Source organism: Brassica rapa, chromosome A06 (assembly GCF_000309985.2).
Source record: "Brassica rapa cultivar Chiifu-401-42 chromosome A06, CAAS_Brap_v3.01, whole genome shotgun sequence".
Lineage (NCBI taxonomy): Eukaryota > Viridiplantae > Streptophyta > Magnoliopsida > Brassicales > Brassicaceae > Brassica > Brassica rapa.
Genome location: NC_024800.2, coordinates 20,440,340 through 20,463,028, shown reverse-complemented (window position 1 = coordinate 20,463,028; position 22,689 = coordinate 20,440,340). Strand labels below are relative to the sequence as shown.

General features: G+C 36.5%; 2 protein-coding genes and 2 long non-coding RNA genes across 5 annotated transcripts; 3 read left to right on the top strand and 1 right to left on the bottom strand.

Moving 5' to 3' along the window:
• Positions 1–960: 960 nt before the first annotated feature.
• On the bottom strand, positions 961–2,571 carry LOC117126180. Its single transcript, XR_004448638.1, has 3 exons — positions 2,438–2,571; positions 1,203–1,248; positions 961–1,084 (listed from the first exon to the last, which is right to left on the bottom strand). It is a non-coding gene; the product is annotated as an uncharacterized LOC117126180 (long non-coding RNA).
• On the top strand, positions 1,694–9,549 carry LOC103874053 (putative cadmium/zinc-transporting ATPase HMA4). Of its 2 annotated transcripts, none has more exons than XM_009152459.3 (9): positions 1,694–1,933; positions 2,364–2,591; positions 3,780–4,037; positions 5,795–5,892; positions 6,012–6,267; positions 6,348–6,485; positions 6,576–7,088; positions 7,157–7,362; positions 7,444–9,549. In XM_009152459.3, the coding sequence occupies exons 2-9, from the start codon at positions 2,366–2,368 to the stop codon at positions 9,319–9,321; spliced, it is 3,573 nt and encodes a 1,190-aa protein (XP_009150707.1). In that variant the 5' UTR covers positions 1,694–1,933; positions 2,364–2,365; the 3' UTR covers positions 9,322–9,549. The 2 variants fall into 2 exon arrangements, with proteins under 2 accessions (XP_009150707.1, XP_018515446.1); XM_018659930.2 differs by lacking the exon at positions 1,694–1,933 and adding an exon at positions 1,963–1,981.
• A 2,879-nt stretch (positions 9,550–12,428) lies between these two features.
• Positions 12,429–12,842, top strand: LOC117125708 (B3 domain-containing protein REM9-like). Its single transcript, XM_033273539.1, has one exon. It carries the CDS (start codon positions 12,429–12,431, stop codon positions 12,840–12,842), a length of 414 nt encoding a protein of 137 aa, XP_033129430.1.
• Positions 12,843–12,991: 149 nt separating this feature from the next.
• LOC103874052 lies at positions 12,992–13,721 on the top strand. The gene is made up of 2 exons (XR_004448640.1): positions 12,992–13,195; positions 13,287–13,721. It is a non-coding gene; the product is annotated as an uncharacterized LOC103874052 (long non-coding RNA).
• Positions 13,722–22,689: the final 8,968 nt, after the last annotated feature.

Below are 22,689 nucleotides of genomic sequence, written 5' to 3'. Positions count from 1 at the left end.
TCAACTAATTTTGTAATTAGTAATGAAATGTTACTAAAAGAGTAAAATTAAATCTTATTTTATTAATTTTATAATAATATCTATCATTTTAAAATAAAAACGTTATATTGAACAAAATAAGATAAAATTATTTTAAATTGATAGGTTAACATATTTTATTTTCATAAATATTAAATATTTATGCTAAAAATATAATATGTTGGTAGAACGGATTAATATTAGTAAACTATATAATACATGTATAAACATTTATCTTATCTTAAACTTTTTAATATACAGTAATTTATTATATAAAATTAATAAACATTAAAAAATTACTAAAAAAATCTAGCGATTTGAATTATGGATCATGATTATAATAAATTAAATACAAATTTTGTTTACATATATGTTATTTCATGCATTAAAAAATTTAGTTTAGTAATCAAACGCAAATTCAATAGAACAAATATATAATAAGCAATATATATATGTGATGATTTTAATTTACAGCATGAAAACTATAAAATTATTATATTTGGCATAATTATACAAACATTTAAATATGTGAGTAACATTAAAAATATATAATAATTATGTAAAACAAATATCTATATGTATAAATGTGAAAATATATACCCGCACGGTTGTGCGGGTGGAAATCTAGTAATATCTTATTATACGATATCTTACATTTATTTTGATGAAAAAACTAAAAAGTTGATGTTTTTCAATTTTCTCTATCTCCTCATTCCTCTTTGGACCTCCATTTATTTGCATCATCTTCTTCTTCCTCTAGTTCTCCATTTTTGTAGGGTTTTATATGTTTGTGTTATTTTGTTACCAATATTCTTAGGTGTAATTTGATTTTGTATATTCTCGTCATCTAATCTCGTAGACATCGGCTCTTTGTATAACCAACATCTACGGCTGCAGTAGTCTTATCATATTATTACATCTTTCAAAAGAAGACCTGAATAATCTTTGAATATTGTTCGGTGTGTCTCATGAGTAATAGATCTTCTACATTCCAATTATGTATCCCACAGATATCAAAGTAAGTTCCCAAAACATGTTTTGAATGCTCAACACACACACTTTAGATCTGAGAAATTTAGACCAGTTTACTGAGATCATCATACATAAACAATTGGGATACATTTCCTCTGAAATTTACATAATGAAGTAAGCACATAAATCCACTAATTCAAAAATTCACATACTTTGATGCTGCTGTGATAGATTTTTTTCTCTCGCTACTGCAAAGATCTACGAGGATACATGAAATCAGGAAAATTTTATTATCATAAACATAAACAATAATAATAGTAATTTTGAATTTGTAATTTAGTAGTAATTAGAATATGTAAATTTTTATTTAAATTTGGATAAAAATGTCTTATCACATTTCCGAAAGTGTACTTTTCAAAACTTAAAAATATAAGCATATTATTCAAATTTTAAACTATAAGTAGAGTATTTTTCAAATTATCCCTTATTATAATGTTATTATAGTTATATAGGTAATTTATAAAATAATTGTTATGGATTTAGAGTGTGCACAAAAAAAAATTGTTATGGATTTAGAGGGTCTAGCGTCTAGGCAGTACCTAAGTGACTTGTTTAGACCATTTTTAAAAATACTGAATTAAAACGTTTAAAAAAAAAGTTATAACATTTTTTTTAAAACGCCAACAACTACCCATTTACACCGATCTATTGTTTGTTAGTAAAATAAATTCATAAAAATCATTATCAAAGACTATATTTCAGTAGAAATATCCAATAATTTTAAAAACCTGATAAAGAAAACAAACCAAACACATTTATCTAGTATTCTTACCTATCTGCCTATATATATTAGCAAGTATCATTCTAAAGCTTCTCAAATCAAAGGAAACCGTTCCGGTCTTTCCTCTCGTCCTCGTCTCTTTGCTATTAGCTCTGTTCTGCGGTATATTCGTTATCTTCTTGATTCATCACATTTCTAGTCTGTTCTGCTGTATATTCGTTATCTTCTTGATTCATCCCATTTCTAGTTCATGACAAGTGATCTCTAACAGATCTGATTCTTCTTCCTCCTCTTAATTGATAATTTTTTCGTAATTTGAATTAAACAGCGAGAGAGTGATGATTTTTTTTTTGCATGATCTGGGTTTTAATTTTTGATTATTTTTTAGAAAGTAAACAGTTTTAATAAGAAAAACACAATACGTTACATGCAATTATGCATCCTTGTTAAAAGTTTTTGCTTTCTTCTTTTGTCTCCTCCTCAAAAAGAGTGAAAAGAAGCATTAGATAATCTTTTTTGCGATGTGATTTGTCCTTTTGTTTACACTTTCGTTTTAAAGATTCGTAAAACCATTAACAATTTTTTGAAACAGAAATGGAGTTACAGAACGAGGACAAGAACAAAGAAGAAGAGAAAAATACAAAGAAGAAGTGGCAGAAGAGTTACTTCGATGTTTTGGGAATCTGTTGTTCATCGGAAGTTCCTCTGATCGAGAATATTCTCAAGTCTCTCGACGGCGTTAAGGAATATTCCGTCAACGTCCCGTCGAGAACCGTGATCGTTGTCCATGACAACCTCCTCATCTCTCCGTTCCAAATTGGTAAAGCATAAAATAATCATTTTATTTGCTCTTATATTATTTTTTGTTATAACAAAAAAATCTGATTTAAAAGCATAAAGTAATCACTGGACACGAAATAAATCACTTCACTTTCTGTTTCTAAAGTTGGTTTTGCGTGAGTGGTTTGATACGCAAACGCCACTTTTCGGTCACTAGCTACTATCTTTTATGTGATCCAACAAGTCACTTTTAATGAAATTCAACAATTCTACCATAAAAGATTATTTACCTTTGATTATTTATTGTATCTTTTATGGAAGCTTTTACCGATTCAATTAAAGATTTTAGGAAAACTGATTATCCTTAAAACTAGGAGATTCAGATTTTCGGAAACTTTTACCAATTCTGATGATAAACTAAAAACCCGATTATTTGGGTTTCTCCTCAAAAACCTCTTTCATTAATCGATTTTTTTTAATTTTCTTTGCAGATAATAATTATAAATTACTTATCAAAATTGTATAAGTTATTATATTAAATAATAATTTTCAAAATTTCTTAATAAATTTTAGATATTGTTTTAGTAATTTTAACTAAATAAGAAAGTTTAATAATCAAAACTTATAAATAAGTTTGAAACTAAAGAAATAAAATTCAAAATATTAAAATGTCATTCGTAAGCACTTAAGTGAATAAGCTTATGTTTTTTAATAGGGCTAAATGGCAAATAAAAAAATCAAAAGTTTTCTTTGTCGATCGAACAATAAAGAAAAAAGAATAAACCGTTACTGAAAACTATTAATTTTTCTGTTTACATTTTTTCCAAGATATACGTTCAAAGATATTAACCAGCAAGTGTGAATTTCGTTCATATAATTCAATTATACGTATCACATGTCACGTGTATAGTATTAACAATATATCTAACTGACATCATAAACAGATTTGATTTTCCAAAAACATGCACAATTTTTTTCTTTTAGAAAAGCCTGTGAAGATATTTGCCAACTACTAGAATATTCTATTGGTAGTGGATCATACCCGTTACGTAACTATATTTTATAAAACAAATCGGTAAAATGTTATAATTTTCATTTGACAGAAAACAATATTTCATTTTAGACAAAAAAATAATTTGTTACACTCACGAAATTTATTAATTTCTTAAACAAATTTTCTCTCATATTGGTTGTTTAATGATTTTGTTCCAAAACAAATGTGGTGCAGCTAAGGCCTTGAACCAAGCTAAGTTTGAAGCCAACGTTAAAGTGGACGGGAAAACCAACTTCAAGAATAAATGGCCAAGCCCTTTCGCGCCGGCTTCCGGCATACTCCTCCTCCTCTCCTTTCTGAAGTTTGTATACCCGCCTCTACGTTGGATCGCTGTCGCAGCCGTCGCCGCTGGTATTTATCCGATTCTTGCAAAAGCCGTTGCTTCTATAGGAAGGAAGAGGGTCGACATCAACATCCTAGTCATTATAACCGGTAACACTACTTTTCATTTTTATTGTTTTTTTTTTAAGAAAAGAACTTGGCAAATTCTAGTCACACTAAAAGTACTTTAAAAAAGCTTATGTTATATACTGCATACTGCTTTCCCACAAACCTAGCACTTCAGAACCTTTTAGAAAAAAAATCCTTAATCCTTTATTAGTATGATACAGATGGAAATATCAAAAATCAAATATGTATAAATATATGCCTACCTTTACTTTATAGAACTCCTATATTAGAAATGTAGCAATTTGATATTTTTTCTGTATAGTAATAGGATATAGAAAAATATCAAGATGTTATTTGGGTACAGGTGAAGTGAACATGTGATAAACTTGGAAAGTTGGTAGGAAAGATAATGCAGAAATGAAAGGACTTACGCTTTTCTCATTTCTCTTTACAAAATACATTTTCGTTCACCAAGTACAATCCGAAGTTATTCGATGATTCAATAAGATATATACATGTTTGCATGTTGACAAAAAATATATACAACGTTGTCTTTCTACATGAAAAAATTACATTTTTAACGATAATTTTTTTTAGATGTAACAAAATTGTAAGAGATATGTTTTAGTTTTTCAAAAGAATATTTTTGCATATTTTCATTTTTTGTAAATAAATGGAAAACAAAAAATATTTATATTTCAACATGTGGTTTAAAACTTTTATTTTATTTACATAGCTTAGGAATTGTATTTAAAAAAAAAACTATCGAGACAAATTGTTGAGGATCAATTTTCTTTGAGTCGTCTGGGTTCTTTGAGCAATATGAATTATTTTTGGTTTATTTTCTACAAAAGTAAAGGATTGAGTTGATTGTTGTTCTGTTAATTAGACCTGGAACGGATCGGATATCCGGGTAATTTTAAGATATCTGGATTCTTATACGGCGTATCCATAATTTTACTATCCTTATCTGAATCCGGGGTTCGCGGATATCCTTCTAAAAACAATAATATCCGGCGGATATTCGGATCCAGATTTGGATCCTTAAAATAAAAAATAATAATATTAATATATATAAAATATTAACAATAATTTAAAAATAAAAATATATATAATGTTTTTAATTTGTTCTATGTATAATATTACAAAATTTACATAAATTTTTTATATACTATTATAAAAATGAATATATTAAATAAAATTAGTTTTTATATATAGTTATTATTATTTTTGAAACAATTATTAATAAAATTTACGGATCCAGATATCTGGACTAAAAAAATGAAGATATCCGGATTCGGCTCTGACGAATCCAACATTTTAGTATCCGGATCCGGATTTGGCCTCTCCGGATATTCGGATTTTCGGATCACATCCGGATCGGATCTCGGATCGAATCCGGATAAAAAGTTGTAAAGACGTGTGGGTTTTGATTGGGCTATCTTCTACAACTCAAAATGGAAATAAAAACGTAACTTTTAATTTAAACCCGTGAAAAGGAAATAATTGAGGGAAAACCGGAAAAGAGTCAAAAGACCATCAAAAGTGAAGAAATTAATTTGACATAGCCATTGACTGTTTATAAAGTTACTTTTATGTTGGAAATTCGGTTTAAGAAACCCGGCCAACAAAGAAAAATCATACACTATAAAGTTATAAACTTATAACCAAGTTTGTGAATTAAAATTAAAATATTTTTTATGGAATCTTAATTTTTTTTGCTCATTTGCAAAATGTAATAGACTTATAGTCAACCTTCTATACTCGCTAATAATTGATCGACCAATTTCATGAAACAGTGGCAGCAACACTTGCAATGCAAGATTACATGGAGGCAGCAGCAGTTGTGTTCTTATTCACCATAGCCGAATGGCTTGAAACAAGAGCTAGCTACAAGGTTTGTTAACTACTAATACCATCTATAATGTTAATCAAACAACTTTGAAACATCTTGCATTTTCTTATGCGTGATCTGAAGTTGAAATTCTAATGGACTATTAATTTGAGAAATTTCAGGCAACCGCGGTAATGCAGTCACTGATGAGCTTAGCTCCACAGAAGGCAATAATAGCAGAGACTGGAGAAGAAGTTGAAGTAGATGAGGTTAAGGTTAACACCATTGTAGCAGTAAAAGCCGGAGAAACCATACCTATTGATGGTATTGTGGTGGATGGAAACTGTGAAGTAGACGAAAAAACCTTAACGGGAGAAGCATATCCTGTTCCTAAACAGAGAGATTCTACGGTTTGGGCTGGAACCATCAATCTAAATGGTAATCTAACCCTCTTACAAAGGCTCCAAGCTCTTTGTATCTTTCACTCTTTTGATCTTTCTCTCTATTTGTTTTTGCAGGCTATGTTAGTGTGAAAACAACTTCTTTAGCCAGTGATTGCGTGGTTGCAAAGATGGCTAAGCTCGTGGAAGAAGCTCAGAGCAGTAAAACCAAATCTCAAAGACTAATAGACAAATGTTCTCAGTACTATACTCCAGGTAAGAGAAAAAAAAGACATAACCAGAACTTGTTTTTTTCAGTTCTTGATTCTTGTAATTAATTACCTCTGTGTTTCTTGTTTGTTTCAGCAATTATCTTAGTATCAGGTGGCTTTGCGGTTGTCCCGGCTGTAATGAAACTACACAACCTCAACCATTGGTTCCACTTAGCACTAGTTGTGTTAGTCAGTGCTTGTCCATGTGGTCTTATCCTCTCTACACCAGTTGCTACTTTCTGTGCGCTTACAAAAGCGGCTACTTCAGGGCTTCTGATCAAAAGTGCTGATTATCTCGACACTCTCTCAAAGATAAAGATCACTGCATTCGACAAAACCGGGACTATTACCAGAGGAGAGTTCATTGTCATTGAGTTCAGATCACTGCATTCGACAAAACCGGGACTATTACCAGAGGAGAGTTCACTGTCATTGAGTTCAGATCACTCTCTAGTTGACTATGCTAAATCTGTTAATGTTGAGCCTAGGACTGAAGAAGTTGAGGGTTACCAGAACTTTCCAGGTGAAGGAATCTATGGGAAGATTGATGGGAATGATATCTACATTGGGAACAAAAGGATTGGTTCAAGAGCTAAGATTTCAACAGGTAAAAGCTTCAAAACTCAATGTAATGTTTTGAGGTTTTGTTGACTTTGAATGGTTCTTTCTTGTCAGTTCCAGAGATTGAGGTGGATACCAACAAAGGAGGAAAGACTGTAGGATACATCTATGTAGGTGAAAGACTAGCTGGAGTTTTCAATCTTTCTGATGCTTGTAGATCAGGTGTAGCTCAAGCAATGAAGGAACTGAAAGACCTTGGCATCAAAACCGCAATGCTAACTGGAGATAATCAAGATGCAGCCATGCATGCTCAAGAACAGGTAACAAGAGTTTGGTTACACCCTTAATACATGATCATTATAAACCTTGATATGTTTTTTTATTATTATAAAATAAAACAGTTGGGAAATGCTATGGATGTTGTGCATGGAGAACTTCTACCAGAAGACAAATCCAGAATCATACTAGAGTTTAAGAAAGAAGGACCAACAGCAATGGTAGGAGACGGTGTGAATGATGCACCAGCTTTAGCCACAGCTGATATTGGTATCTCCATGGGGATCTCCGGCTCTGCACTTGCAACACAGACTGGTCATATCATTCTGATGTCTAATGATATCAGAAGGATACCACAGGCGATAAGGCTAGCCAGGAGAGCTCGGCGCAAAGTGGTCGAAAACTTGTTCATATCAATCACTTTGAAAGTAGGGATACTAGTTTTGGCGTTTGCTGGTCATCCTTTGATTTGGGCTGCGGTGCTGGCCGATGTAGGGACTTGTCTTCTTGTGATTCTCAACAGTATGTTGCTGCTGCGAGATAAGGACAAAACCAAGAACAAAAAGTGTTACAGGGCTTCTAGCACTTTGTTGAATGGTAAAAAACTTGAAGGGGGTGCAGAGGAAGAGCTGGACTTGGAAGCAGGTTTGTTAACAAAGAGTGGTCAATGCAACTCAGGATGTTGTGGTGATAAGAAAAAGCAAGAGAAGGTGAAACCAAGTAGTAAATCCAGTTATACCCATAGACATTCTGGTTGTTGTGGTGATAAGCAGCAGCAAGATAATGTAAAGACGATTGTGAAAGAGAGCTGTTGCGGTGAGAAAAATAAGATACACATGGCTTCATTTAGCTCATGCAAGAAGTCTACTCATGTCAAAAAAGGTGGTTCAGGTTGTTGTGATAAGAAGAAAGAGAAGATGAAGGAGACAGTGGCAAAGAGGTGTTGTGAGGAGAAGGAGAAAAATGTTGAGATGCAGATTCTTGGTGGCCAAGAGTTAATTGATTTGGAGAAAGGTCTGGCTGGTGAAACCTGCAAATCAAGATGCTATGGAACTAAAGAGAAGGCTGCTGAAGCTGCATACAAAGTGGACTGCAACTCAGGAAGCTGCCAGGAAAACGAGACAGTGAAACAAAGATGCCCTGAGAAGACATGTCTAGACATTGAAACTGGTGACTCCAAGTTGGTTTGTTATGGAGAGACAGAAGGAGAAGTGGGAGAGCAATCTGATCTTGAGGTAAAGAATGAAAGAGAATGCAAGTCTGGTTGCTGCAGTGATGAAAGAAAACAAACCGAGGAAATAACTCTGGCTTCGGAGGAAGAGACGACAGAGATTCTGGATTGCTCCTCCTCAGTGAAGCAAAGCTGCCATGAGAGTACATGTCTAGAAGTGAAAGAGCAATTTGATCTCAAGATAGAAAATGAAGGACGTTGCAAGTCTGACTGCTGTGGTGATGAGAAACAAACTGGAGAAATAACTATGGCATGTGAGGAAGAGACAGACGGCTCGGATTGCTCCTCGACATGCTGTGGAAACAAGGAAAAAGTTGAACAAAGCTGTCATGAGAAGGCATGTCTGGACATTGAAGCTGGTGTGAGTTGTGATCTCAAGTTGGCTTGTTGTGGAAACACAGAAGGAGAAGTGAAAGAGAAACTTGATTTTGAGGAGGGCTTGCAGATAAAGAACCAAGGACAATGCAAGTCTGATTGCGGTTTGAAGGAAGAAGGGTCTTCTAGTTTGGTGGGCAAAGAGCGAGAGATAGTGAAAGTTCTTAGCCAAAGCAGCAACTGCTGCACAAGTCCTACTGAGTTGCACGTGAAGAAGAAGAAGATAGAGATTTGTTGCAAAGTGAAGACTCCAGAGGCCGTTGCTTGTGAATCTATTAAGTGTAAGGAAAGAGAGAAGCGTCACATTGGTAAAAGCTGTTGCAGGAGTTATGCCAAGGAATATTGCAGCCACAGGCACCACCACCATCATCATCATCACCATGTTGGTGCTGTTTAATGGCCTTTTGAATCTAGATGTATCCATCTATTCACAATAACCTTGCTTCTTCCACTAGTGCCGTCCAGAAAATGAAAAACATTGCTGTTTTATTGTTTCCAGCCATTGTGTGGTTCATCAAGAACAATGTTAATGATCCTTTATGTTTGCCTCTAGTATTTCTCGTTTTTTGCTTTGTTACTCGGTTATTTGAAAATGTTGGATAAAACAAGTTGGAACTTTTATCATCTTCGTGTCTTGAAATCAAAGACAAAAAGCAGATGAAACTGTATCAAAATGTGTATTACCCCAATCATTAGTTGTGAAGGGAGAGATCGAGAGAGAATTCATGTCATATAAGAATATGATTCTTCGTTGATTGATGAGATATAAAATACATATAATACCAAGAATAATGTTTTGTAACAAAAGCTGATGGTAAAGAGAGTCTATTTCCACAAAACAGTTCCTGGCTCTAGCGTTAGTGATCAATGCTGCCCAATCCTCAGACTTTGTCAGCGCAGATGCATTTCCCAACACCTATTCAAGAATAACAAGTCTTAAAACCTTTACAGAAAACATATATATTCATCAAACAGAACTTGTGTGTACAGAGGGTCAAAGAGAAGCCATACCAACATAGCTCTTCTTGCATGGGTAAGAAACACATGACATGTCCCTGAAACGTATCTACAGTGTTAATATACAGACCTTTAAAAAACTCATTGCTAAAGATTAAACTATATTTTTGCTTTCCTTCAAATTGTAATTCTTCACATCCCCTATATATTAAAATATATATTAAAAGAGAAGCATTACAACATTTTATCTATGACACATATATTCACTAGAATGTTTCTTAACGTCTCTAAAGAAATATATTGGTCCACTAAACATATATTATATATTTTTCATTACACTAATCATGATATTAATTAACAATCTACAATTATTATTTTTCCTTCTTACCTTAAATAAAAGCTACAGAATTACCAAAAGCGAATAAAATATATATTTGACAATTAATGATTTTCATAATAAATATTTGACAGCAATTCACATATCTTCCATTATTTTTTAATGTTATATTATTAAAATAAATTAAACAATCATATTAACCATATAATAAAATTTTAGATTTTTTCATATATGTTATATTTTAAATTTTTAAAAACGGCTATAAATAACAAAAATTGTTAAAAGTCGCAGATTGAAAATTTTATGATCTATAGTTTTTTTAAAAATTGTTATAGTAAAATATAAATGTTCATAAAACTATATGAGTAAAAATCACATTTAATAGATATTTAGATTAATATATATATAGGGCTTATGAATTATATAATTATGGTTGAACGGTCAAAGTTCGTATTCAACAATTGTTGGAATATACATTTCATTCCGCGCATGTGTGCAAATACTCACCTAGTATAGATTATTATAAAAAACTCATATTATCACTTTGTTCATCTTTATAATTTTTATAACAAGAGTTTGTGACCCCCAGACTTCTTAATCAATCTAAACACACAACATTTATCATCTGATAAAGCCAGACCAAGAATAAATCACTTTTATAAGTTGACAAATAAGAATAATGTGCTTGTTAAAAAATATTGTATAAGCCTAAGATCATATTGAACAAAAAAAAAAGCTGTTCATTTCAGTCTATTTGTTCATTTATTTTCGTATCTGCAATATATGTATGATCAATTGGCGCAAAAATAATACATTTGAAGAGAGCACATATTTATAAAATGATGAGTTTCAAAAAGTTAAAGAGAAAATATGAAGAGATGAGATTCAAATAAGTATATGAAATAGGTTTAGAGTATATGTTCGGTTATAGATCACAAAGCGACGGCTCTGTCCCAGATTGTGGACTCTGTTGCTGCCTTGAGCTGTGACCTGTGAGGTTACCAAAGGTGATATCACATCGTTTAGCTCGTTGGATTCTGGAGATGGGTTTGGTAATAAAGATGCAATTAGTATTGCTGGTGATCTCAAGGTTTTGCTAAATGGCTGTGGGGAAGTTTGAGATCGAAGAGATTTCCTAAGATTCCGAGGCTTCATGGGAAGTTCAGAGACGTGGTGAGAATCTTGCACTCCGATGCTCGGGTTGAGTTGAACTCGGGAGGCAAAACTGGGTCTGGAAACTCTGGAATTGGTGAGGCTTTAAGAGCAACGCTGTCAGCTTTGTTTCTGCTGATTAAAAGCTAGAGGCTAGAGTTTATGTCTGTTCAATTCTCAACGAACTAACAAAGTCAAAAGCACATCATACAATTCATTTCTTTACTATAATTTATTTGCATAAGCATAATTGGTTTATCCAACAAGTCTGAATAATTGGTTAGAGACATTAAAATAATGTAAAAGCTAGAGGCTAGATTTATGTATGTTCAATTCTCAAAGAACTAAGACCATGCGCATTGAGGTATCATGCGGGGTTCACGGGCTCGAGTTCATAGGCCCAATTGATTAAAAACACATAAAAAAAGGGTTTGTTTCGCCGAACCGGGCCTTACGGTTGAACTCGTAAGGGGCGGGTTCACGCCACGTGTCCTCCTCTCAGTGGCTTCTCCTTTCCGCGTTGGCGAGAGAGAAAGAAGGGTCTCGGCGTCTTGATTCATTTCTCTCATCTCCGTAAAAGCTAGGGTTTTTTTCTCTCTGAGGCGGTTCTCTGTGCGACCTCCATCTCCGGCGGTATTCTCCAGCAAATCCACTCTGGTTTCTCTTCTCCACCTCTTAGGTGAGTATTGAGTTGAACGGTAGAATTCTCCACCTCCTCTCCATCTTTTTGTGTTTCGGTTTTAAATCGATTTGGGGATTTTTTGTTTGAGGGTTTCAAAATCGATAGAGGGTTTTCGATTAATTGATGTAAATCGGCATGCTCGTTTCATTAGGGTTAGTTTCTGTGAAATTTCAAATCGATAGAGGGGTTTAGAGGTTATATTCACTTCAGTTAGTAACTAAGTAGTGCCTCGTAGTAATGACCAAAGCGTAAACTCGTTGGTTCTTGATTAGATTTCTAGTCGGAATAGAGTCGTTGTTACCTTGGCCATACGATTGGAACATGTCTTTCTCATCTTCTTTGTTTCTTACATGTAATTGGAACTCGATTGTTGCAGATGGAAACTTCCCGAGAACCTCATTTCTTCAAGCCTCTTCTTCCTGGTTTTCACAGTGGCGTGGCAATACCACTTGACTTCTACTCAAAACACATACAAGGGGCTGAGATCAATAAACCATGGAAGCTAAGATCGGACGCTTCGGATCAAATTTGGGAGGTGATCCGAGAAGGCAGGACACTCACCAAAGGTTGGAAAGAGTTCACCGAAGCACATGATCTTCGAATCGGTGACATTGTCATCTTCAAACACGAAGGAGACATGGTCTTTCATGTGACTCCTTTTGGTCCTAGCTGTTGTGAGATTCTGTGGTCCGACGCGGATGATGCTCCTACTTTCTCATACGACTACTGCTTCTTGGCTGAGGTTACTCCTACAAATCAAAAGGACGACAAAATGGTGAGTAAAATTTAGTTACTTATTGTGTGATTCTAGTACTGCTTCTTGGCTGATGTTATGTATGTGTTTGTAGTTTCTTCCTGTGGAAGCTATGAGGTGTGGTGCTTTGAACCAACAATGCAAAGAGGTCAAACTTGTCAACAAGGAGGGAAAGTCACGGACTGCGCGCTTCGGATTTAGCGAATCAGACGGCGCATATTACATCAGCAGAGGGTGGAGAAAGTTCTGTCGTGATAACAGATGCACCAACGGAGATTTGTTTGTGTTCAACGTGGTTGGAGACGGGACGACAACTCCATTACTGTGTGTATGTCCGGAAAGGAAGGAGTGTACTGAACTACTGATCAAGCACTTCAGCAGAATCGATGGTAAGTCTTCTCATTTGACTTGTTTGTGTTGTCTATATCTTCAATGTTACTACTTTGCTTCTGCTTTAACTTGTGTTCTCTTCTTCTACAGGTAGCATTGCTTCTACCTCACGAAATTAGATGGCTCTTTTGCGGTCTTTCCTCTCTATCATCTTAACTTGTTTCCTTTTGTTTCATTAGCAACTTATCAACTTATGTGTTTCGGTTTGTAAAACTTGAATGGTTTTTCTATGTGAACTTTTATCCTAAGTTAAACATTCTCGAACTTAATTCCTTTGTTGAATGCGTAGACTGATCATCGAACAAAATGTTTCTATGAATTGAATTTAAGTTAAGAAACAACATAAACTCCAAAACTCTAACATAGCTTTTCTACATCTGAAAACACAAACCAAAATATTAAAACATATCTCAAAACCAAAACTTAAACTCCAAAACTAAAACATAGGTTGAATAAAGTGTTTTCATAAATTTTATAATATATTTTAATATTTTATTCATGTATTCTGAATAATTTTAAATTTAAAAAAAAATAAAAAATATTATTATTTTATTCCTATGAACTCTTTCTTCGGGTTCACTAATGCAGAAAACAACAAATTCGGGTTCATAACTGTTTATGGGCCCACAAAAAAATATTAAAAAAATTTGGTAAACCCCAAAGTGGGGTTCACCAATGCTCATGCTCGAACAAAGTCAAAAGCATACAATTTCATTTCTTTATTAATTTATTTGCATAAGCATAATTGGTTTATCCAACACGTCTAAAGTTATGTTTTCAATCATATAGAATGTTTTCTAAGGTAAAGAGAAAAATTCATCATCGGTGCAACAGTAACGGTTAGAAATAAAAGCCAGGTGATCCTCAGTGATGTTCTTTGGATTGTAGACGACAAGTGTATTGTCTCCAGAGTTTGACAGGTGTACCAAAGTCTCCCTGTACCTTGCAGTAGACGAAACCAAAACAAAGGTGCAGGGAGCGGAGCTCCGTCATTCTGCGCCATTAACTCTGAGATCTGCCTTTTTAACTCAATTTCTGCACCACGATCCGAATTGGAAGGATTGTAACAGAAAGTGACATAGTCTTCCAGCCCCCTCAACAATGGCTGCTGAACTCCCCCGGAACATGCATAGCCGAGCCAGCATAGATTTTGACATCTCCCGTGTAGCCACGAGTTGTAAAGAAGAGTCGGACTTGACTCTTGAGCACCGAAAACCAAATAGCGTGCCTGCTTAGACTTGATCAAGCAATTGTGAAGATCCCACATCACAAATACTTTGCCAGTTGAGAAGGCAGTGGGAGCCATCAAATTTGGACGTAAACGAACTGGTTTGATCATTGATACGAGCCGTTTGTGATCTGTGCCGTGTTTACTCGTAAACGAATTTGGACGTAAACGAACTGGAAACATCAATGCACATCTTTTTCGAGTGTTCTTTTGCAAGAAAGGTACCTTGGGGTTGTTTGTTTCGCTATTTGTCATCTTCATCCAAATGATTCATTTGTATGATCTATTCAGATTTTTGTGATTGTTTGTTTGTCCATCCACATTACTCATCTAGATGAATCATCTAAATGAATCATATGTTTGTTTCTTTATTTCCATTTTCATTCAAAAGAGTTTAGTAAACAAATTACCAAAATACCATTGTGTTGGTTTAATCATATGCTTGATATTAATTTTGAATATATTACATTTAACTATTTAGTTTAATATATTTACATTAGAATTATTTCAAAATTAACGATTTTCTTTTTGCGGTTTGGGCTGGAAAAAAAAAAGATTTTTCGGTTTTAACGAGAAAACACATTTTTTGGTTTTAGCGAGAAAACACATTTTTCGGTTCTGGCGGGAAAACGAGATTTTTCGGCTTTGGCGAAAAAATACATATTTTCGGTTTTGGCGAAAAAACATGTTTTTGCGGTTTTGACGGAAAAATACGTTTTTGGCAGGAAAACTCGTTTTTTGCGATTATGGAGGGAAACACGTTTTTGCGATTTTCACGGGAAAACGAAATTTTTCGGTTTTGGCGGGAAAATACAAATTTTCGGTTTTGACGAGAAAACACGTTTTTGCGGTTTTGGCGGAAAATACGATTTTTTTTGCGGGAAAACGCGTTTTTGCGGTTTTGGCGGGAAAATGCAAATTTTCGGTTTTGGCGAGAAAACATTTTTTGCGGTTTTGGCGGAAAAAGACGTTTTTGGCGGGAAAACGCGTTTTTGCAGTTTTGGTAGAAAAATGCGTTTTTCGGTTCTGGTGGAAAAATGCGTTTTTGCGGTTTTGGCAGAAAACACGTTTTTGCAGTTTTGACGGGAAATACGCTTTTTGCGGTTTTGACGGAAAAACGTGTTTTTGCGGTTTTGACGGAAAAACGCGTTTTTGCGGTTTTGGTAGGAAAACATGTTTTTGCGGTTTTGGCGGGGACACGTTTTTGGCGGGAAAACGTGTTTTTGCGTTTTTTTTTGCAGTTTTGCGCGAAAACGAAATTTTTCGGTTTTGGCGGGAAAACGAGATTTTTGGTTGTAGCGGGAAAACACGTTTTTTTTTGTTTTGGCGGAAAAATATGTTTTTGCAATTTTGGCGGGAAACGTGTTTTTGTGTGTTTGGCGGAAAAATTTGGGTGTTAGCGTGAAAACATGTTTTTGTAATTTTGGCATGAAAACATGTTTTTTGGTTTTTGCGGAAAAACACGTTTTTATAATTTTGACGGAAGAAATTGCGTTTTTGGGGTTTTGGCGTGAAAAATAGTTTTTAAGTTTTTGCGGAAAATCGTGTTTTTGTAGTGTTGTCAGTTTTCGTATGTGACAAAAATGATATTATGTTTAAGTTTGTAATTTATGAATTACATTAGGGGTATAATAGACTTTATACTATTTTGAATGAACCATCTCCATTTAAATGATCCAAATTGGTTCAGCTAAATAGACTTTAAAATTAAGTTTAAATTTCTAAAAGTCATCCGGATGATCCATGTGAATGAGTTGCACTTTTATTGGCTAAACAAACAAAACTTTCATTTTCATCCAGATGGAGAAACAAACCGGCGTGGCAATCTCGATCCTTCCCTGGACCCTTTGGGCTTTATGGACAGCAAGGAACATACTCCTATTTGAAGACAAGGTTTCTACACCTGAGGAAGTTGCAACAAAAGGGATTAGACTAGCAAGAGAATTGAATCTCGCTCAGAAATCAGGAGTCTCACCGACAAAGACAGTAACCTTCTTTATTAATCATAAGAGCTTGTCTGGATTGGAAATTTTGGGGAAGATTGAAAGGTTGAATGTATAAGGTCCCCAACTCATATAAGGTCTTGTGCTGTGTCACTCTTTGATTACTTTTAGCTTTTCATTTTATTATACTAGGGCCGCCCCGCCCTACGGACGGAATGATAGTTTGAAAATAATTTAAACAATTAGAGTAAATATTTTTTATTTTTGTTTAATATTTTTTTTCATTTTAAATGTTTTGTTCTATATTAATATGAATCATTATTTTATTGATTGTTATTCTTTATTCAGTTTGATTCTCATTACAATTAACTAAAAATTTTAAATTTACGGTAAACCCGCCCGTGAATAAAATAAAGAAAATTATTTTTAATTTTTAATTTATTTTAACTAAAAATTGCATTAAGGTTCATAATTGTTTTACAACAATTTTATCTATTTATTTTACTTTTCCATTTTAGAAATTTTAGTGACACATTCAACATATGGTAAATATAATCCCACAATTATATATGTTTTTCTTTTATGTTCACACATTTTAACAAAACAGTCATTACTTTTATTCTATTTAATTTCTACACTACATATTAATCTGAGATCTCAAAATTTATAAGAAACAATCGAATAACTATTCATGATGCATCTTGTACTTTAGCATGAAGTTTTTAGCAGAAGGTAGTTTATAAATTGAAGTTGGTTTAAATTAAAAATGATTTACAAATTTTTATAAATACAAATCTGGAGTTAAGTGTTTTTTTTAATTCAAGTTGGATGTTTGTAACCTTGATGAAGTATTTAGCCATATATAGGTCGGTTACGTTCTGTAACATAGTGTGTATAGATGTAGGTTACATACTATGCCGTTACATATAAATGTTGTCACGATATCAAACATGAATAAGATGACTCTCCTTTACAATTACTAAGTGTTCTTGACAGATTTGCAGAGCTCTTAACATTTATTGAAAATCAGAGAAAACTACATAACAAAAAATTTGAGATTGATAAAAAAATCTGTTCTGAGAGTGGGATTAATTATAAAGACACTGTGTAGCTCCATATGCCACTTGAGAGACCATCCTCGATTCTCCATGATAGAGCCTCCATGGTTTACAAAATATCAAGCTCCTCCCCTGTTCACTTTAATATAAATTGGTGACTGCAACTGATCCCTTGATGCATTTTTCTGCATTGAATCTTCCCTCTTACTTAATTCGTCCTCTTTAATACTTTTTCAAGTGATTCAACTGTTTCTAATGCTTCTGGTAAAGGGCATCACTAAGCTGCCATTGGAATCATCTCAGGAACTGGTTCCTTCTTATCAAGGCTCCTGATGAAGAAAAAAAAATCTGAGGAAGTGCCTCTTATTTAGCCTCCACAATCAACACAACACGGTCAACAGAGTTCTCATAAAAAATCGCAGGAACTGGTGCATTCTTCACGATCTCTTCTGAAACAGACTGACTCTTGACCTGGTGCATACCAAGCAAGGAATCTACCCTTAAATCCTAAAATTATAATTCACGGTTTGCCAATTCCACCTTATACCAATTGAGATCATCACCTTCAAGCTCAACAATACCAACGTAATTTGTCCTCTTAGGTGGATTTAGTAATTCAAAACCGCATTACCTCTCATTTAAATCTCATGTTTATGGAGTATTATTCATCAAAGACTCTATGTGGACTTACACCTCTCACGTAATTCCACATTCTCGCCTCTATAGAAGAATTAGATACTTCACATCAACGAAACAAACATGCTCCATCCACTATGAAGCAAACAGCTTTGTGGCTCACCTGCAAATATCAAAATCAAAAACATCAACCATCATAGAACACTTATGACATAAAAGATTCACAGAACATAAATAAAGAAAGATACTCAATAAATTGTTTTCTATACCACTGAAATATGTATGGAACGTCACTCATTGGCAAGCAAAACCTTTGCAACCAACCCTTGATAGGTGATTGACCGGAGATCCTGAAAGAAGAATCAAAAGGGTGAATTAAAGACAATCCTAGAACAAAATATGGGAAAATAAGTTTTGATTTATATAAACACCAATCTAAGCACATAAAACCGAACATGTGTACTTGTGTCCGAAAGGTCAAGGTTTTGCAAAAGGTTTTGGGAGTGGAGGAGGAGGCACCTCATTTTCAATTGCATTCTCGTCCTGCTGCAAGAGAAATAGAAACAGATATCAGCTTCTTGAAGAATAAGACCATCATCTTGTACTTGGCTAACACAAAAGAAGTGGAAATAAATACTATAAAATATAAAACTCTGATCACAGTAGTAGTGTATGATTGTGGCCAAAACGTTCTGAGATTTCAAACCAATACTAAGGAAAAGCGTGGTAAGAATATAACACAAAGCACCTGTTTTCAGTCATTTGTCTTCCTTAGCTTGGAGGTTGATACGTTTTAGGTATCAAATGTAAAAGAACAATGAAATCAAATAAAAGAGTACGTTGTATTGATCAAAGAAAGGGTACAAAGCGAGTTTTTCTCAGGAGTTTCTCACTTTCCCCATGCAAAAGATGATCAACAACTTGATAATATTCTCTAACAACCTTATTCTTTATTTATAAGCCAATGCCCTTACACCCTTTGCTTACTCATGAGACGACACCCCATGTGCAGCTCGTAACCGTTTGTACAGGTCATCAGCTCCTTATTCTTCTAGAACTTGCCCATCCATTCCAACACTTCTGGGCCAAATGTCAGTCTCACCGCTCAGGCCTTGTGGGCCATGCGTTTGTACTGAAACACCACAGGAGGATGGATTGCATCCCACGTATCAATACCCGCCTCATCGAAATTGACCTTGTCCTCAAGGTCAAAACTCCCAAAACGCTCCTTGATGACCGATTTCCACTCCCACGTGCTCTCATGTTGAGGAAGCCCCTTCCATTTGATTAACAGCTCCTCCTGACCGGAACTGGCGTTAGTTCGAGTTGACAGAACCCGCTCAGGTTCAACTACCATTTCCCCTTCACTTGTGAGCTGAGGTGGAAATGGAGTAAAATCCGCAGGCTCCCCTACTGCTTTCTTCAGCTGCGAGATGTGAAAAGTGGCATGGATCTTAGAATCCGCTGGTAACTTCAGGCGGTAAGCCACCTTACCAATGCGAGCCTCAATTGCAAACGGCCCGTAAAAACGTGCGCACAGCTTCTCATTCAACCTCCTTGCCAACGATTTCTGTCGGTACGGACGGAGCTTGACGTACACCAAGTCCCCCACGTTAAACTCAACTTCGCGGCGACTCTTATCTGCCCTCTGTTTCATAACCTGTTGAGCACGGTGCAAGTGCTCCTTCAACAAGTGGAGAATGGCGTCTCTGTCCTTTAACTGATTCTCCAACTCATCATTGATTGTCGAACCATTTTCATATTTGATAAGCGAGGGTGGATCGCGTCCATAAAGAGCTCGAAAAGGAGTCATCTTCAGCGTAGAGTGATACGATGAATTGTAACTGAGTTCTGCCCAAGCCAAGTATGTTGCCCACGTCTTAGGCTTCTCGCCCGCAAAGCATCTGAGATAGGTTTCCATTCCGCGATTAGTTACCTCTGTCTGGCCATCAGATTGGGGGTGATAGGCGGTACTGAAGCAGAGACGCATGCCCGATAAGCGAAACAATTCTTTCCAAAAAAGACTTGTAAAGACCTTGTCCCTGTCGGATACAATAGTGCGGGGAAACCCATGAAGCTTGACAATCTCCTGAATGAAGATCACCGCAACATCAGTGGCAGTATACGGGTGGCTGAGCCCCACAAAGTGATTGTATTTAGTCAGTCTATCCACGACCACCATCACTGAGTTAACACCTCTAGAGCGTGGAAGACCTTCTATAAAGTCCATCGAAACGTCCTCCCACACCCGCTCTGGAACAGGCAAAGGCTGCATCAACCCTCCCGGGGCTAAGGTAGAGTACTTCTGTCTTTGGCAAATTTGACAAGAAGCGACGAACCTCCGAATATCAGTCAGCATTCCCCCCCCCCCAATAAAACAGCTCTGCAATTCTCTTCTGTTTTATAACGACTCCACCATAGCTTCCCATCTTCCCGTCATGATACTCGCGCATGATTACGCCCACCAATGAAGATCCCTTTGGTATGACTAACTTCCCGTGTCGCAGCAACCTCCCTTGGACCACTGAGAACTCGGGTTGTGAACTAGGATCATGCTTCCAAGCTCGAATGATCTCCTGTAACTCAGGATCCTTATCAACTTCGCTAGCAATTTCCTCCAGTTGTAACGCGGTAGAAACAGAGACAGCGTAGAGCTCTCTCACTTCAACCTTACGAGAGAGAGCATCCGCCGCTTTGTTGTCTAGCCCTGGTTTGTAGACAATGTCGAAGTCAAACCCCAACAGCTTAGTAAGCCAACGTTGGTACTCAAGATTCACTTCCCTCTGCTCCATGAGAAAACGTAGGCTTTTCTGATCAGTCCGCACCACAAACTTGCGCCCCAACAGATAGTGGCGCCATTTTTGGATTGCAAATACAATGGCCATCAGCTCAGGCTCGTAGACTGACTTGAGACGCTGTCTGTCGGTGAGGGCTTGACTGAAATAAGCAATGGGTCGTTGGTTCTGCATCAGCACCGCTCCCAACCCTATACCTGACGCGTCGGACTCCACCACAAATAACTCATCAAAATCCGGCATAGCTAGTACCGGAACAGTTGTCATCGCTGTTTGTCAGGCTTGAAATGCCACTGTAGCCTCCTTATTCCACAAGAATTTGTCCTTCTGCAACAGCCCCGTAAGCGGTCTGGCAATACTCCCATAGTGTTTCACGAACTTACGGTAGTAACCCGTTAGCCCGAGGAAACCCCTCAGCGCCTTGATAGTACGAGGTTCAGGCCAATCCAGCATTGCCCGCACCTTCTCAGCATCCACCGCAACCCCTGAACCGGAAATAACGTGACCAAGGTACTCCACCTGTCTACTACCAAATTGGCACTTTTTGCGGTTAGCATACAACTGTTGCTCAGTCAACACGCGTAGCACCTGCTCCAAGTGATCTTTGTGCTCTTCTTCCGTCTTTCTGTAGACCAAGATGTCGTCAAAGAACACCAAGATAAACTTACGCAGGAAGGGACGGAACACTTGGTTCATGAGAGATTGGAACGTGGCTGGCGCATTGGAGAGACCAAAAGGCATTACAAGAAACTCGTAGTGCCCGTCATGAGTACGGAAAGCTGTCTTGGGCACATCCTTCTTCTTCACTAAGATCTGATGATACCCGGAACGTAAGTCGAGTTTAGAGAAGATTTGCGCTCCGTGTAGCTCATCCAAGAGTTGATCTATCATGGGAATGGGAAACTTGTCCGCCACGGTGACTCGGTTCAGTGCTCGATAATCAACACAGAATCGCCAACTGCCATCCTTCTTCTTAACGAGCAGCACCGGACTTGAAAAGGGACTCCCACTCTCTTGAATGATACCCGCAGCCAGCATGGACCCAATCTGCTTCTCAATCTCCGCCTTCTGTATCTGAGGGTAGCGAAAGGGTCTGACGCTGACTGGTTTTGCGCCTTCCTCAAGGACAATGCCGTGCTCCTTCCCACGAGAGGGTGGTAACCCCGTTGGCTCTTCGAAAACCTGTGAGTACTGAGACAACAGGTCCTCCATCGGTCCCGGAAGTTGGACTGACAAGGCGATCTCATCCTTTTGTAACCCCCCAAACTCCACTATCATCCCCTCGCCCTCCTTTCCAATTGCCTTCCACAACGACTTCAAGGAGACATTGGCAGAATGGAGATCAAATTCTCCTTGTATGAGAATCCATCTCTCATCCAACCAAACCTTCATTTGCTGTAACTTCCAGTTAACCCGCATCTCGCCCAAAGTATCCAGCCATTGGACACCTAAGATGATGTCCGAAATGCCCAACTCCAGTGGCAAGAAACTTGTCTCAATGTCGCAAGTAGGTAATTTCAGCTCCACCCCTTCAATAATTCCTCGCCCTTGGACTTTCACTCCACCGGCCACTAACACCCCATAGCGTGATGTATCGTTAGTAGCTAACCCCAACTTTGTCACCAACTTCTCAGATATGAAGTTGTGGGAAGCGCCACTATCGATCAACACCACCACCGTCTAACCTCCAATTCTTCCCCGTAACTTCATTGTGCGCGGAGAGGTCAATCCCACCACCGAGTTGATCGACACCTCCGCCACCACCGCCTCAACTTCATCTGCAACCTCCTCCTCCATCACTTCGCGCGGCTCCTCAGTCAACTCCGTTTCTGT

What these genes read in the sequence shown, in the direction of transcription:
- LOC103874053 (XM_009152459.3), top strand. Translation starts at nt 2,366, where the DNA reads ATGGAGTTACAGAACGAGGACAAGAACAAAGAAGAAGAGAAAAATACA. An exon ending in TTCTCAGTACTATACTCCAG is followed by an intron (nt 6,486 to 6,575) that starts GTAAGAGAAAAA and finishes TGTTTGTTTCAG; the next exon opens with CAATTATCTTAGTATCAGGT. An exon ending in AAGAGCTAAGATTTCAACAG is followed by an intron (nt 7,089 to 7,156) that starts GTAAAAGCTTCA and finishes CTTTCTTGTCAG; the next exon opens with TTCCAGAGATTGAGGTGGAT.
- LOC117125708 (XM_033273539.1), top strand. Translation starts at nt 12,429, where the DNA reads ATGGAAACTTCCCGAGAACCTCATTTCTTCAAGCCTCTTCTTCCTGGT.